Source organism: Lepidothrix coronata, unplaced genomic scaffold (assembly GCF_001604755.1).
Source record: "Lepidothrix coronata isolate B3197 unplaced genomic scaffold, Lepidothrix_coronata-1.0 Scaffold14, whole genome shotgun sequence".
Lineage (NCBI taxonomy): Eukaryota > Metazoa > Chordata > Aves > Passeriformes > Pipridae > Lepidothrix > Lepidothrix coronata.
Genome location: NW_016690194.1, coordinates 6,979,992 through 6,996,619, shown reverse-complemented (window position 1 = coordinate 6,996,619; position 16,628 = coordinate 6,979,992). Strand labels below are relative to the sequence as shown.

Below are 16,628 nucleotides of genomic sequence, written 5' to 3'. Positions count from 1 at the left end.
TGTACCAGTTTCTGTAGCTGTTACCTCAACTCCTCCGATAAAAAAACAAACTTGCAAGAGAGAGATGGATGAGAGACATGAAATGTTTCATTGGGCAGTTTGAAAATGAATTATAGAATCACAGAATGGTGTGTGTTGGAAGAGACCTCAAAGTCCATCCAGTCCCACGCTCTTCCACAGGCAGGGACACCTTCCACTATCCCAGGTTGCTCCAAGCCCTGTCCAACCTGGCCTTGGATGCTTCCAGGGATGGGGCAGCTACAGCTTCTCTGGGAAACCCATTCCAGTCCCTCACTACCCATCTAGGGAAGCATTTCTTCCCAATATCCCATCTAACCCTGCCCTCTGACAGCACAGCATTCCTTGTTCCCCAGCTGTGCAGGTACAACCCTCCATGCACAGGCGGTGAGTAGGGAAATGTCAAGACATGAATCTCAACAGTAGCAAAGACTGGGCAGCTCCCAAGTACAAGTCTAATTAAGACTAAAACTTCTGTCAGACTGGATTACATCATTTTATCAAGCAGTCTTCACATCAGATTTAAACCAAAAATAAACATCACTTCAGGTAACAGGTCACTGTGTGTAGTATCCTGCTCTCCCCACCCAGCCAGCAGGAGTTTTGTTGTCAGTACATCTCCTGTAACAGCACCATTTATTTTCTCTGTCATAACTGCAGCTCTTCCAGAGGTAATGGCTTCTGTGCCATTTTCTCCAGTGCTACATTAAACTGCCTTCAAGCATCCATCACAACATTTATGGTCTCTCCATTGATGATAGTGCAAGGGATTTGCGCCTGAAACTGCCTCTGTCCTGATCTGGTTTATATGATGCTGCTTTGCAAAAATAAATCTGTGGAGGGGAGTCAAAAATTTCATGCAGGATACTACCAGCAAACACCACAGCCTGTGTCAATTGATGTCAGATATTTTCCCAGCAGTTCTCACAGTCCTAGTCATCAGATCAGAAAAAGAAGGCATAATTAATAAAATCTGTCCCTGTAATCTCTTCCATGTAGCAAAAGGAAACAGTGATGTAATGAATAAAGAGGATGCAAGCTTTTCCCTTTTTCCCAATTTTTGACCACATTTACTGAAGCAAATGTCTTGAGTAAAAATTCTGCTCTCAAGATTATACCCTAACTAATTTATGTTCTTGAATTCACGGTCTGTCATCTTCTTTTTCATTCCTTATTTTTATATACATCAATAATAACTTACTTGTCAATAAAATCCAACTCTACACAATCAGAAATAAGGTAGCAAGATTTTTCTCTTCAGACTGACCCTGTGTCCCACAACCAGAAGACTAACTGCATGATGGGAACTTAAAATATGTTGAACTTTAGGGATTTCCCTCTATAACAGAATTACTTCAATGGAAACTGTTAGCATGGAATCAGTATGTTGCAGATGCAACATTAAGGAACTGTAATTATAATCCTCCTAGTAGATGTAAATAATAGTAATAAAGCTGTTGATAGCATACTAATTGTATAGGGCTTCTCCATCCTACTGACTTAGGGTTACTGGGGAGAAATCCTTCCCTGGGAAGGTAGTGAGGGACTTTTCTGGATTTTCCAGAGAAGCTGTGCCTGCCCCATCCTTGGAAGTGTCCAAGACTAGGCAGGATGGGGCTTGGAGCAACCGGGGATAGTGGAAGGTGTCCCTGCCTATGCCAGGGGGTAGAACCAGATGGACTTTGAAGTCCCTTCCAACCCTAACCACTCTGAGATTCTCTGATCTGGGACAGGTAACTTACTTATAGTCACCTTGATTTCAATTTACAAGCAGAAGCCAAGCCATCCTACTGAAATTTCTGAGGAATGTTTCTCTAACTTTGCCATAAAATCCAGAGAACCCATAAAATCCAGTAGCTGAAGATGGAACAACCTCCTTCTGCCTGCGACAGCTGCTGAAGAATGACTGTGAAAGTGCAACTACCACTGTTCTGTATTTTCTTAGACAATCAAAATAAATCTGCAACAGCTCCGAGCAAGGCAAAACTTGAAGGGATCCTGATCAGACAAAAAAGTGCAAACCAGATCAAAAAAAAGCAAATTGCTGTCATTACTAAACCTCTCTTTGGCAGAAGAGGCTGCAGAGTGATTGGATTTACACCCTTTGCAGACAAGCAGTTGCAATTGCCCTGATGATTTAATGTCTCTGTTCCACATGAGTTCCCACAGACAGACCAACCAACTTTAGTGACAAATTTTTATTCATACCTTTACTACCACCAACCCCACATGGTCAATTAAGCTGGATCCTACCCTTCTTTCATCAAATACAAAGCCCATGCTGAAAAGGCAATTAAATGGCTACATTTTTCTGAGGAAAATAAAGGTGCTTTTGCAGGTCCTACAACACAGAACCATAAGGACACTTAACATAGCCAGAATTTCTTTTGAGATGAACCACACCTACCAATTTGTACCTGCTCCTTCAAATCTATCATGGATTGCAACAAAGGTCCCTTCCAACACAAACCATTCTGTGACTCTATAATTCAAATTTTGTCCCCCAAATTTGCCTGATTCTAGAATATTTACAGTTTTGAAGAGGTGGTAATTCTTTTTTACATTTTATAGCTTTATTATTTTTTAAAGGTATTGAATAGCTAACAAAGGAAAGGCAGGAGAGGTAATGCAGGACAAGCAAAACAGTAATCAAGAATAGCCAACACAGCTGATCTATAATTATATATTTTATACATACATAATAAGGTTTGAATCATTAAGAACAAGAAGAATCAAAGCATTATGTGATACTCAGGCAAAACTATGCTTTTAAAGCTTAACAGGCTTTTTTAAAGCTTTAAAGCTTCTCACAAGCACATAACTTGTGCATTTAGGATTCTTCAAGAAAACTGTACAGTTAAAAATTGGCAGGTCCGTAGTTACATTGTCAAGAAATGGCATCTCAGCCATTTTCCTATGAAAATAAGCAGATGATTCTTCCTCCGTGCTTGCCAAAATAAGATTAATTCAGTTGTCACCATTTTAGTTATGTAGCATATAGTCTTAATTAATTACTATTTAAAATCTGTTCTTAAGTTATGAGATTCATCCAAGGTGCAAAATGGAATGATCCAACAAGCTGTGGAAGTACGGAAAAGACACTGGAGACAGATTTCCTACCCTGATTAAAAAATTATAATTTAAAGAAAACAAAAAATCCATAGTGGCATTTGACAAATGTGCCCTGAAAGGGTTCATTTTAGAATCCCAGGAATCCCAGTGGCCCCTCCAGCAGCACATCCCATCTCCAACAGCAGCAGTTGGAAAGGCTGTTCTGAGAGAACACAAGTCCAGGCTCTCTCTGTGTTTCACTCCCCTCATACTGCTCCAGCATATCTGCACCAAGAATGGTGGAGGACACTCCTGACAGGTCATTTTGCATCCATTTATGGACAAGTAGTCTCATGAATTTGTCTAACTGCTTTTGAACTGTCATACAATCTGCTTCACCACTTGAGAGCCCAGGTGCTCAAATATAAAGGGCTTTCTGTTAGCACAGATAACCTAACTTCCATTTAAGTGGCACTTAAAATGTTTTTGTAAATAAAATTAAAAAATAGTTTGCACTGCCTTTTGGTCATTTCAGTTGCCTCCCAAATGGAGCTGAATGTGCCATATATGATATCCACTTCTTTCGTGTTGTGCAATCTATATTGTGTATTTCAGAATTTTTAACAAAAGCATTCAGTAAGGGGGAATGTTCAGTAACCAGCTTCATTTTCCAGCAGTGAACTATCAGAGGTCATGGCAGTGGGAAGACACAAGGGCAATCCACCTTAGTGCACAAGGAGAAATGCTGGACCAGGCATACAGTAAGTTGCTGTTACAACTTATACCACAAAATCTCTGTTTGGAAACATCTGTGGAAGCAGAACCACTGCTACATAAGTTACCTGTAAATGCTAGGCATTTTCTACAGAATGGGAAATAATCAAGAGAACCAATACTACTACACTGTCATTCATTTAATTGATTATGTACCTGTGTGGAAAATATTACTGAACCTTCATTTCAGAAAAACCGATCAACTCAAGTAACAGTAGTACCAGGCCTTGAAGTTAGTTGGACTGGGTTTTATGTCCATGAAGTCTTACTGGGAAAAGCAAGATTACACTGTAGGGCAGCTAAACATTATTAGTTAATGCCTAGTTTTAAAATAAAACCTGCTTGCTAGCTTCTACAGTACTACAGTTTGGTTTAAACCCCAGAAGTTCAACATATCATAGAAAATTTTAGTGGGAAATAAATATCCACCCAGCTTTCCCACCCCTAGGTCTTCTCCCTGTCAAACAGCTTTCCAGTCTGCACTGAAAGACTCCCTTTTCTCAGGAAGTTGTACTAATAATTTTCCAAAAATATTAGCAGGGGATCCATAGCAACTGTTGATATGACTCAAAATGATTTAAGAGCGGTCTTAGCAACCTTCTGTTAAGATATACTGTATACAGCCTTCCCCACTTAGCAAAATCCCACAATATGGCAAGAAAGATTTGTATGTCTAAGAATAGTGACCTACACACATTTTTCAAAATTATTTAAATCCTCCCTATCACATTTCCAGCAAGATGTGCCTCTACAACACTATGTCAGTGTGTTCTGTTCAGAGTTTTGATTCTTTCTCCTTTTTTAAAATCACACTATTAACATCCCTGCCATTTTAGAAATAATGTTTATTGATTTTTCTGTTAACACTGCTATAAATTAAGTGATGTAATGGACAGGATTATTGAAGTACTATAAAGAACATGTCTTCCAGATTCTTAACTCCTGACTGAAAAAGAGCAGACTCTGGGTTAATACAAAGATAGTGCAGTTCTGTGCTGTGACTTGGGTAGTTTAGGTTGGTTGATGACTTTTTATATGACAGAGCAGACATATAACAGATTACATTACAGCTACCTGCTAAGTATCAAATGACAGATGAAAAAACACCTCATTCAGATTAAACTGAGAAATAAATGCTTGAGAAAAAAAACAGATGCAAAATTCCCGATCACTTGCTATTCTGAGACTTAAGACACAGTCAGTGTCAGAATGGTCTGAACAACTTTTTCTGTGCTAAACCAGTAAAATGCTGGTTTATTGTTGGCAAGCCCAGAGCCAAGGTATGACACGTGAAATGTGCTCCCTCCCATGGCTGTTGATAACAGAAGTAACCCTGTCTGAGCAGTGCTGGTTAAAGACGAGGGGAGGGATGGATGGACATGTGCTTTGGAACTTCCATTTCCTCTGGAATCCTGACTCACAGGATTTTAGACTATTTAGACAGTTTTTTAGACTCTTTCTGTAGGATCTTCAAGCCACCGAACTTTTGTTCTGTTTTATTGGTTAGTTTTTCAACCTTTGAGCCTCTTGTAATAACAGAGTTCGATTTCTACTCTTGGATGTTTGATTTTACATTCCATCATCACCAAGCATTGATTAAGCCTTAGCACACACACCTGATTGTGTTTATGACTTTGTTTTCTCAGGGAAAGGTCAGACTTTATGACAACATCACTCTGTTAAAAACAAAACTGTTGGTGATACTTAGTACTGACTGCGATCAGGTTCATTTATATCAGCTTTTAAAATTCTCCAGCCAGTTTGCTTCCACTCAGAAAAAAAATCAATGAAGACACAGATTAGCACGAGTAACAAGAATTAAAATTAATAAAATAAATAAACTCAGCTTCATCATAGTCTTAGAAATGCATTTTTCTCCGAGTGTTGTCCCTTGCCCTGTTGAGGTCCTTCTACTTTGTATGCACTTCTATAAATATTCATCAGGGCAAAGAAAGGATGAAAAATTAATGTATTTCCAACTTCCACAGCAAAGACCCAAACAACACCACACAGTCTGAAGACAGAAACTCTAGCTACAACCACAGAGTCACTTTCTGCTGTTTCACATCTACCACTCATCCTCAGAGATTTCCAAAATGACAAAAAGGTCAAATGTAGCCTTTATAGATTAACTAAACATTACTTAACCTTGTTTTTTAAATTCATGGTTATTACACCAAGCACATGTGATAAAATATGTTCACCTTTATAATTGTGAAGATTTTTCTCATTTGTCTCATTTCTGTTCTCTATTCTCTGTTCTTTGTTTTTCAGCCTTTTTCCTATTCTTGTGGACATTTTTTTCTTTCAAATTGCCTCATTGTTTAGCATTTGATCATGGTCCTTTCTGGCTGCTGTCTTTTTAACTGGGTTATTATACCTCGATATTTATGTGGATATTACATACAGAAGGATATTACATACATACAGTATGTTTGAGCTGTTGAGACAATGCCACTATGTATTTGTGCATAACTTATACAAATATATGTAATATATATGTATAAATGTAATGTAATACATATATGTAAATATATGTAATATATAGGCAATATATACATGTATACCCTTATATAGTATAAATAAGATTGATATTATATTTTATATTATGATTTTATATTATATTTAAGTAACTAATATAACTAAGTAAAATAAATACCTAACACTAAAACCACCCACCAAGTTGTAAGTAAGCTGTTCAGAAGAAAGGCATGCAATATCTGCAATCCCACTTCTGAATCTCTGTAAAAAGAAGTTAAAATCCACAGTTGGCAATATTTCTGGAAGGCAACATTAATCCATAAATACTCCTTAATTTTCTTGTCATTGCAGAATTAAGCTACTTCCAGCTCACACAGACCTTACCAGGTGTGCTAAATTGATGTCATTATAAGCCATCAGGAAACACCCACAGAGACCTGTAGCAACATTTAGAAGTTTTGTTAAACAGCTGTGTGTTCTAATTGATTTGTATTCTTTAAAACAGCTAAAGCAAGCTATCACCGGATGTAGAGAAGGGATGACTGAAGGCACCAGGGAGATTTACCTCAGAAGAAAGCCAATCACAGGAACTTCATTTGAGCATTTTAAGGTTATTACTAGAGGAAGTGCAATTAAATCATCACCATTTATCAATTATCATTATAAAATACTATGCAACCTTATCATGTTAATTTATTTATGAGAAGGTAACTGACTTCTGATTTTTCCAATAATCTAGTCAGTAAAAATATTCAAAGATGCTTTCTCTGAAAATGAGCATGACTTTCTACAATAATCAAAACTACAGAAGTTCAAATTTTACCTAAAATTCAGTAAATGCCAAATATCTACATTCTTTGGAGTTCAGGCAATGTTTCAGCTCCTGATCTCAGATACATTTTACCACAGAGAGTATAAGCCAAAATACAGTTGTATCAGAAATGTGCACAGGCATGGCACCTGCATTTCATAAAACACACTGGAATAAAGGTCCCAAATGATTAGTGTAAGATTCTGGATCTGGAAGGACAAAAAAAACCAGACAGTAAGCCTTTCTTTTCCTAATCTGCAATCAAAGGACAAATCAGCCCTAGTTAAAAGCTAAGTAATATGTCTGGGCAATAGTAAGCTCCGTTTTTCCTCCCAGTGGTGGAGTGCTTATACCATTTAAAATCTGTATCTGTTCTGGATTAAAACCTTAAACCTTTTCTCTGTGCTGTTCATGTGTACTGAGTGTTCAAGTCTGATTTGATGAGCCTGCCCAGTGACTTGTATTGTAGAATCTGTGTCCCTGCAGGCAAAGCCTAACCCACATAACAAAATGGGTCAGCAGAGAAGCAGAGAGGGAAAGCTCCGTATTGCAATTCAGAGCCCTGATTCATCTGAGGGGGGAAAAGTTCTCTTTTTCTTGTAGACTTAACTCTTGCTTTGATCTGAGGCTTGCAGGCTAGTGCTTACAGTGTGTTTTTATTATCTTCCATAATCTCCTTATTTCAACAGAAAGTCACATTTTGCTGCTATAACTTCGCTAAATTTCTCCAAAATGTTCTCTTTTTCTTCTTAGTTCATGTTTGTCACTGGATTCACAGTGGCTGAACTGCCTCTGGAGAGGTGTCACAGAGACGGGTTCATCTCTTCACACATTTTGCCACCCAAAAACCCCGTTTCTGCAAAGCTTTTTGTGTATATTTCTTACACAAAACTCCAATTATTAGACGCAGGACAGTTTTTACTTTACTGTCCCTTAAGAGGCAAAAATAACCCCCCTGTGAGAGTGACCTGTTTTTCCTTTTGGCTTCCACCACTCTGATTTTACACATTCTGAACATACTGTTTATGCCTTTTTCTCACTAGTGTCACATTATTACATCATTTTATTAAAATCTAATTTTCTCATCTTCATTCATAGACAAGCCAGGTAACTAATGCTTTATGTAAAAGTGTGTATTACAAGAATCTGCCAACTCTCAACTGGAATTCAGCCATGCACAGCAAATACCAGAAAAATAATGTTTGTCATAATATAAATAATAGTGGATGGCTGGAAAAAACAAAAATGCTGCTCATGTTCCCACTGTAGATGGCTGAGTACCATCTACAAGTAGGCATCCTGTAATTAAACTGTATTATTTTAATTAGGGGAACACCTGTAGAACTCAGTGGAAGTCACATCCCCATTGTGTCAGCTGCTGTGGCAAGAGACCTGGAAAAAGCTAAAACCAAAAAATTAAGAAAGGAAAGGGGAGGGGTAAAGGACACATTGGTATTTTGGTCTGATGGGAAAAAAATTCACACCTGGAGAGTCTCTAGTCTTTGTCCAAACTTGCTCTGGGGAGCTGGAGTAACAGGGAAGAGATCAGAGCAACCAAGTCAGCTCTGAACCATGTTTCACTATTAGACTGCAATAACTTATTGTTTGATGAGAGACCAACTTTCTCTCATTCAGTCCAGAGGATTGCAAGTCTATTTAAAACTGAAAATGACACACATTATTTTTTGGTAATTTGATTACAAGACAACGCGTGAAGTGTTACAATAATATATTTTACTTACATAAATAAGTCTACTTTTGTATTAACCCAAATCCATGATTACTCAGAAATCGCCTGAATTTTTACGGATGGGCGTTGGAAGAGTATTCTAAATGTGAGACACTGTCAAACTAAGCCTTAAATATATATCCTTTCAAAACCAGAACTGAAACTATTGCTGGTAACTGGCTAAGCACAACCAGAGTTAGACTTGTGTCTGTGTGCGCGTGTGTATGCATATATATTTATGTGTTTATTTTTATATTTATATTTATTACTTGTGTCCAGGGAAGGAATAAAGGCACTAAGGATTCTCAGGCATATACTGCATTCCCAAGTTTTGTAAAGGACCAGTGGATCCTCACCTGCTGTGTGATGGTGTCCCAGGGCCCCTCCTGCAGACGATCCTGGTAACATGCATGAACACTTCCCCATATTTCCTCCAGAGTTAAAGGTCTTCCATCTGTGATGGAGAGAAACAACTGCGCCCAGCCAAAGCTCTTAAGCATATCTTTAATATTCAATAGCAAAATAGCAAAACTAAAGCTAATTTTGTAAAATAAAAGTTTGGATGAGATTAATTTAAAACCACAAAATAACACCATGAAGAGTTATCTAGTGCATAAGTACATCCAATTAATAGTGAGAGAGTGGAAAAATCTGAGGAGCAAAATTCTGCAGATAAAAGTTTGCTGCATTTTCGTAACCTACAGGCCCTTAATTTTTTTCTTGAGCTCCATTTATATGGTATTGTTGCATCAGATTTTTACCTGTGACACTAGAATTATGCCAAGATATTAGTGTCGACTACTTAGAAAATAAGCATGTCAATTTTTAATGAGCATTTGTTTATGGCAAACAGAGTATTTTGATACACTTTCAATAAGTAGCTTCATCTTGGCATTTATCAGGTGTCAGAAATCATCATCCTCTGACAAATAGTTTTATTCTACTGACATTTGCATGTCTGTAAAATGAAAAAGAGTTATTCACACAATTAACATTTGAATGCCATGTTTAGACATAAGTTCCAACCAGCTGCCTACTGCCTCTCTTTTATTTTCTGCATATATATTTATAAAAAAGCACCAAGTTCTGATCTTACAGCAAAATCATGTGGCAATTAAAGTTATCTGAGAGGGTAACAGCATATTAACCACTTATTCCATGGCATCCTCATGGACATGAGACTTGTTAGACCATCATGTCCACTGTATTATGATGAAGATACCAGAGCTGCACTGGAGATGATTTGCTAATACTAAGAAATTTGTATTAGCAAATACTAATTTTTCTAAATTCTAATGTAATTAACTTTAGAAGGATATATTTATGCTCAGATCACCTGTGTGTAGGTAACAGAAGATGCCATGCATACCTGCAATTCCGTTTTCAACCTGCAGAGTAAGTCCAAGTGTAAAATCTAGAATAACACGTCCTAATGCAACATTTGATTTGGCACTCCACATTTTGTTCTGTACACCTTCCCTTGTGAACTTTTATAGTGACACCTGAGCAAATTCAGATTGTACAGGTGGAATGGATTACTCTGACTCTGTTAATCTCGTTTATAGAAGTAATCAAATATTATTGAAGCATTAACCATATTATAGGTAAAACTGAGTTTTGTGTTTACTGCGCAGCGAATCCAGTTCTTTCTCAAGCTCCCAGACTTGCCCAAAACGCAGACCTGTATTCTCTGGGCACTTTTAGACCCATTTTTCCAGGGCTGCCAGCACTCTCACGTGTTTAGCAGCCCTGTTGCACATTCTTGCTACCCACTGAGACTTCTAATATCCATGTGGGCTGGCAGAGCAGTCAGTAATTGTTGCTGCTGGCAACAAGGGGGCCACTGTGGCACCTTCTGAGCCAACAGCCTCTTGGCTTTGTGCCTCATTCTTCCCCGTGACGGAGCTGAACTCAGGAAGTTCAGCCAGAAAGAGGAAGAAACAGCAGCACCAAGCCAAGAGAAGTGGCAGGAGAGGAAGGCAGAGGCTCCAGATTCACCATCATTACATTTACTCATCACTTACCCACAAGGACACAGCTTGCTCCATGTCCCAAGGCTCATCCCAAGCCTAGCTGGGATAGTTTTATTATTAAACTGTTTAGACCACAACAAACTTTTCTGAGAAAAGGTTCTCGATGGCCCACTTGGGGTTAATCATGTCACCACAGATGAGTTGCAGCTCTCAGCTGGTATCTTAATTCTTGCAAAGACTGGAAATTCTTTAGGCAGACAAATTCCACATATATTCTCAGAGAAAATTTTGAGGCTTACCAAGTTGCTGTATTCTGTTTTCTTGATGTTTACGGAGGGCTTTGAACAATTTCTGAGATTCCCAATTTAAAGTTTTTAATAATTTTAATAATTTTAAAACTTTTAGTAATTTAGCAATTTCTGAGATTCCCAATTTAAAGTTTTTAATCATTTCTGACATTCTCAATTAAAGGGATTTTTTACACTTTTGAGTGAAATGGTGCACAAAATTGTTTTGAGGCATCATTCTGACACATTTTATAAAAAAACAATCTTAAGAAACTGTTGCCAAAAGAGAAAAATCACCATTACAGCTAAAGGGAATACCAAATCATACAAATTATTCAATCTCATTTATGTTCAAAGCCACAATAAAACCAGTTCTTACGGGACATGGTCTTAAGAGCAGCTGTATTTCTGAGAAAGGACATGGTGGTTACATGCTTCTGAGTTCAGGGAGTAAATCTGCATTCTGGAAAGTGCTTCAGCCAGGCCCAGTATGATTATGAATACAGAAAGTCATGCCTTCAGGGTTAGAGGAAGTTACACCACTTCAGAAGCTCACTCTCCCTAACCACTGATTAGCATGGTTTTTGTTGGCAGGGATTTAGCTATATGTCACAGAGCTAGAACAGATCAGCTTCAAAACCCAATTCCTTCTCTCTTTCCTAGAGGAGTAAGGCTGAAGCCCTTACTGACTCCCACTAGTTCTGCTCTTTCTTTTCAGTATTTAGACAGCATTCATGATGATTCCTTTAACTTTTCAGGAAAAACAAGAAGTGCAAGGTAAGCCATCATTTTCTTAGCAGGCAAGGTAATTCCTGAATGGTGCCTGTGCTCACCTGTGATTGTGTGGTTGCTACCTCACTCTGTTTTTTTAATCTGTGACAAGAGGTTTTTGAATGTATGGCTTCAGATGAAGGATAGTTCAGGAAAAGACCAAAGTTCCTTGGCCTCTTAAAGACTAAGAAAAGAGGTGAATACTCTGCTGATTAAAGAAAGCTTACTGGACCTAGCCCAGCCCATCCGGCCGATGCCAGCATTGAAGAGGAAGGATAATTGCCTACACCATCTGTCTCTAAGAGGGATAATTGCTGACATCACATATCAGCAGGGGTGATGTCAGCAGGGGTTCATGCATTTCTTCAACTACCTACCTGATAGTCCCAAAAGCCAGAGAAAGGAAGAGAGGCTCCTATTTCTGGAAGGTATGGCAGGCATAAGGCTGATTTTGGGGAAAGGAGCCTCTGAGGTATTGGAACCACTGCCTTGAGCTCCTGACACAGACTGTGACTTCAGGAAGTCTGAATTTAGGAATATATGCCACGTGGGGAAGCATCATGAGGTAGTGAAAAATGTTTCTTATGTGTATACACGTAGCCTAAAAATATCTTCTTGGCATCCTATAATGTTCCCAAGCATCTTTCCAGACACGCTCATCACACTTTAATCATTATTTTCAACTGAAATATTTGTCCTTGCACAGAACAAGATCTTCCCTGTAAATCTACACCCAGAGACTACCAAGAAGTTTAGATGTGTCTCAGAATGTTTAAGTTCTGCTGCAATTAAAATTTCAAACCTTACCTTACACCACCTTATGTATCAAACTTCATCTCAAAAAAAAAGAGGTCTATACATGAATTCCAGAAAATAAGACATTTCATCCAATTTAGACAGCAGCAAGGATAAGGACACAATGCAACTTTTTCCCTTCTGCAGGAAGAAGTGATCTGTAGCGGTTGAACATAACTGGTAGAAGAAACAAGTGAAAACTGGATGTCTTCACTGACACAAGCTCCTAAAGATGCCAACCAAGCTGAAAATGACAGGAAAATCCCCCCAGTAACTCTACAAGGAGCCTTCCTCCTAGGAGGGACTGTGAGAGACCAAGTCAATGGGAACTGGCCTCATATACAGTGGGAAAAAGGTAGGATTTCATCATTCAAGAAGAGTTTGTCAAGAGTCTGGCAGATTTGCACAGGTAGCATCAGCTGCTGTTAGAACACACAAAGTGAGGAAGTGAATACGACAAAACTACTCCATCAAGTTGAACAGAATTATTATTATGATGATGATGATGATGATGATGATGATGATGATGATGATGATGATGATGATGCAGAGTTTTGCATTCTAACTCTGTGTCCCGCTCCTGGGGAAGGCAAGACTGGACAGGGCTGTGGAAATCCTGGAAGGATTATAGCTCAGCTCCACCCCCTGCAACAGCTCTAATTAACATCAGGATCAGTACGGACAGGATTCAAGGGAAATCATGAACAGCTCACAAGACATTGGTGAGGAATTGATTCTGTTACCTAATTTACAAATAATGGTAGGAATTTAGACTGGGAAATTGACGAAGGTGTCTGGAAAATTCTTCCTTGATTATTTCAGATGAGGAACGCAGTGAGTATTGCTCGTTGTCTGAGAAACAAGGTGAGGAGCCTATCACATGAAGACTATTACCTCAAAGGAAAAAAATCTCAGGGCATTACCTTGAATTTTCCTCATACCAGGTTTGGGACAAGATAAAAAAAACACTGCTCAGGTATCTCAAGAGACTGTGAGCAACTGTCACCTACACAGTCCCAAAAACTCCATGTTGGGACCTTCAGACAGCACAGCACAAGCAGGCAAACAACATGCAGGGAAGACAGAATTTCAAAGGTAAGCTATCCGTAATTAAAATCAGAGAGTACTTGCTGAAAACATTGTAGGATATGCACTTATTGCCACCATTGTGTATCCTTCTCTCTTCAAGAGTCAGGTATACTTAAACGTTAAAAGAGAACCCAGGTGACTTCAGGAAGTATCCAAAAAAAGCCCTTGCTCTCCATTGTGAAAGGTTCCCAAGAAGTGTTTTAAAAGGTAATTGTACTTGCAGAAACAATTACAATTCTGTACTGCAAGGGGAGCTGTTTGCACATAATACCATGATTGTGCATTAGATCATCCACTGGCTCCTGTAATACCCACTTCCAGCTATAAGGAGTCATGTTTCAACACCTCCGATTCCCTGATGCTGACAAGCTAAACAACTGGTTTTGTCTCTGTGAGCTCTTCTCTGGTGATTAACTGCTTATGGTGAATACTAATTATATGAAAGTACAGTACAGTAGAGATAGTGTCCTACTTCCTCTACCTGCAGTGTCTCCATCCTCTTCTTGTAGAGACAGTGAACTATTAATTCAGAAAAAATGAAGAAAATTACATTTTTCAGGACCACAAATAGGTTAACCCATCTCTCACAGCAAAACTTCCTTTGTCTTCCTGTCTGCCCAACAAGTTTAAAGGCAAAACAGTGCACATTTGTAAAAGCCTGTAATAAAACTAGAAATAAATTTGCAGCAGGATGTGTGCAAATGAGTTCTGTTGGTGGTAAAGGCAGAGCAATGTCCCCAATTCCCCATGTCCCAGTCTGAAAATTTACCCCAAATTATCCATTCCTGAAACTGCACCTCAGACTAAAATCTTTCCACCAGGGAGTCTATGAGAATTTGTTCTCCAATTTTGAATGTGAAGTGCCTTTCAAAATGCCAACACTGCAAAATTAGAAACCATTAAACAATATAAGGCAGAGAGTGATTAAATCTACCAAACACATTCAAAGCAGCTTAAGCTACTTTTTAATTAAAAAAAGAAAAGATATCACTGGCAACATTCAGACATCTTTATCTAGATAAAGGTAAGATATTATTCAAAACACAAAAGATGTTGATCACTGAATCATTTAGGTCTGAAAAGACTTCTAAAATTGAGTCCAAGCCTTAACCCAGCATGGCCATGTTCAGCACTAAATCCTGTCCCCGAGTGCCACATCCACACGTTTTTTGAACACTTCTAGGGACGGTGACTTCACCACTGCCCCGGGCAGCCTGTACCAGTGCTGGACACAGACTTTGGGCAGTGAGGAACAGAGCACAGCCAATGCTACAGTGTGATCACTCTGTTTGCTGATTAAATAAGTGACACAAACAGCAGCCTTAGGTAACAAGATGCATATTTCAGGAAGGAAAGATGATCAGTTAGTGCCTCCAGAGCCAGTTTAAATACAAAAACTCAATACCATATTGATATTATTTTATTTTCCCTTAAGCAGCAAATTTAAACAGAAAACAGCACACAATTTTAAAGACACATTTAGACCCCAACCTTTTGACTCAAATTCAGGCTCCAAAGAAACACACAAGCTCTGTGATTATGCCCACTTACTGCGTTGCCCAATTCAAACGTGCTGCATTAAGTTTCTGCAGTCATTTCAAGAAAAGGAACAAGAAAAATGACCAGCAGTCTTAGTAAACCACAGGCAAGATGCCAAGAGCCAAAGTTCAGCCTCCCTCAGGCTGAGGTGATATCATCTATTCCATGGTCCTGAAGCTCTGTGTTACAAAATTTACTGGTGAGCAGCCTCATCTCTTACTTTCTTATTTTACACATCTGTTCCTCACTTTAACACAAGAATTCATGTTTTTAACATCTACGGCATCCCACATATTTAATACACAATTGGTCGGTCTTACCTAAAAAGCATGCCCTGAAATAAAGCACAGGTACTTGGTAGCTGCTGGAGTACAAGACATGATACTCATAGCGAATCACTTCTTCTGTTGTACAAACTCCAGCTACTTGAGAATCATCCAAAGACTCCTAAAACAACAAAAATGAACAGGACAATACATCAACTTTTGCATTTGCATCAAGGGAAATTATCACAAATTCAATAAATGCACAGAGCAGAAATAATGGCAACCACCCCTTTCACAGCAGTACTCAAGTAAATTCCCAAAGGAATTTTTCAACACTAGCAAGAAAACCACTGAAGTCCAAAACCTTCAAAGACTTCTTACATACTAACTTCCACAAACTGTGAACTACGTGTAAGCATTTCCAGAACTGAGATCTTTCTAAAAGAAGATCTGAAATCTCTGAAAATCTTTATGATGCAGCGTGGGAAGATGGCTGGGGTTAAAAATTAGAGGAGACTAAGAATTACAGGGTAAAATGCAGATGCATCTCCCTGGATGGAAACACAAAGGTTCCCTATACAATGATAAGCATCTGCTAAAGGGGATGGAAGAGGGGGTGAGGTCTCACTTTTTATGGCCTCACTCCATAAAAATCCCTGCAGGGATGGGAACATAGTGGCACTTTTTAGTTCAAACACCACATGTACCTGTCAACCAAGAGACAGACATGAAGATGCTCTGCAGCTGAGCCAACAATTATACTGAATCCCTGGAAGCCAAGATGTGACCACGCCCATTAAGCATGTGAAGTGAGTTTACATCAATCAGAGAGATAAGGTATTCATAGAATCATAGACTCAGCTGGGTTGGAAGGGACCTCTGAGATCATCAAGTCCAACCCTTGATCCACTACTGCTGCGGTTACTAGACCATGGCACTGAGTGCCACATCCAGTGTTGTCTCAAAAACCTCCAGGGACGGAGAATCCACTACTTCCCTGGGCAGCCCATTCCAATGTCTGACCATCCTCTCTGTAAAGAAATT

The 16,628-nt window shown here is 38.8% G+C and overlaps 1 protein-coding gene across 1 annotated transcript in view; it reads right to left on the bottom strand.

The window, feature by feature from the left end:
* ATG10 (autophagy related 10) overlaps positions 1-16,628 on the bottom strand; it is a 65,152-nt gene that overhangs the window by 3,615 nt on the left and 44,909 nt on the right. Inside the window, exons 4-5 of the mRNA XM_017806154.1 lie at positions 15,639-15,765; positions 9,221-9,318 (exon numbers count right to left, since the gene is read on the bottom strand). Coding sequence (XP_017661643.1) covers positions 9,221-9,318; positions 15,639-15,765 — 225 coding nt within the window. The remainder of the gene's footprint in view (positions 1-9,220; positions 9,319-15,638; positions 15,766-16,628) is intronic.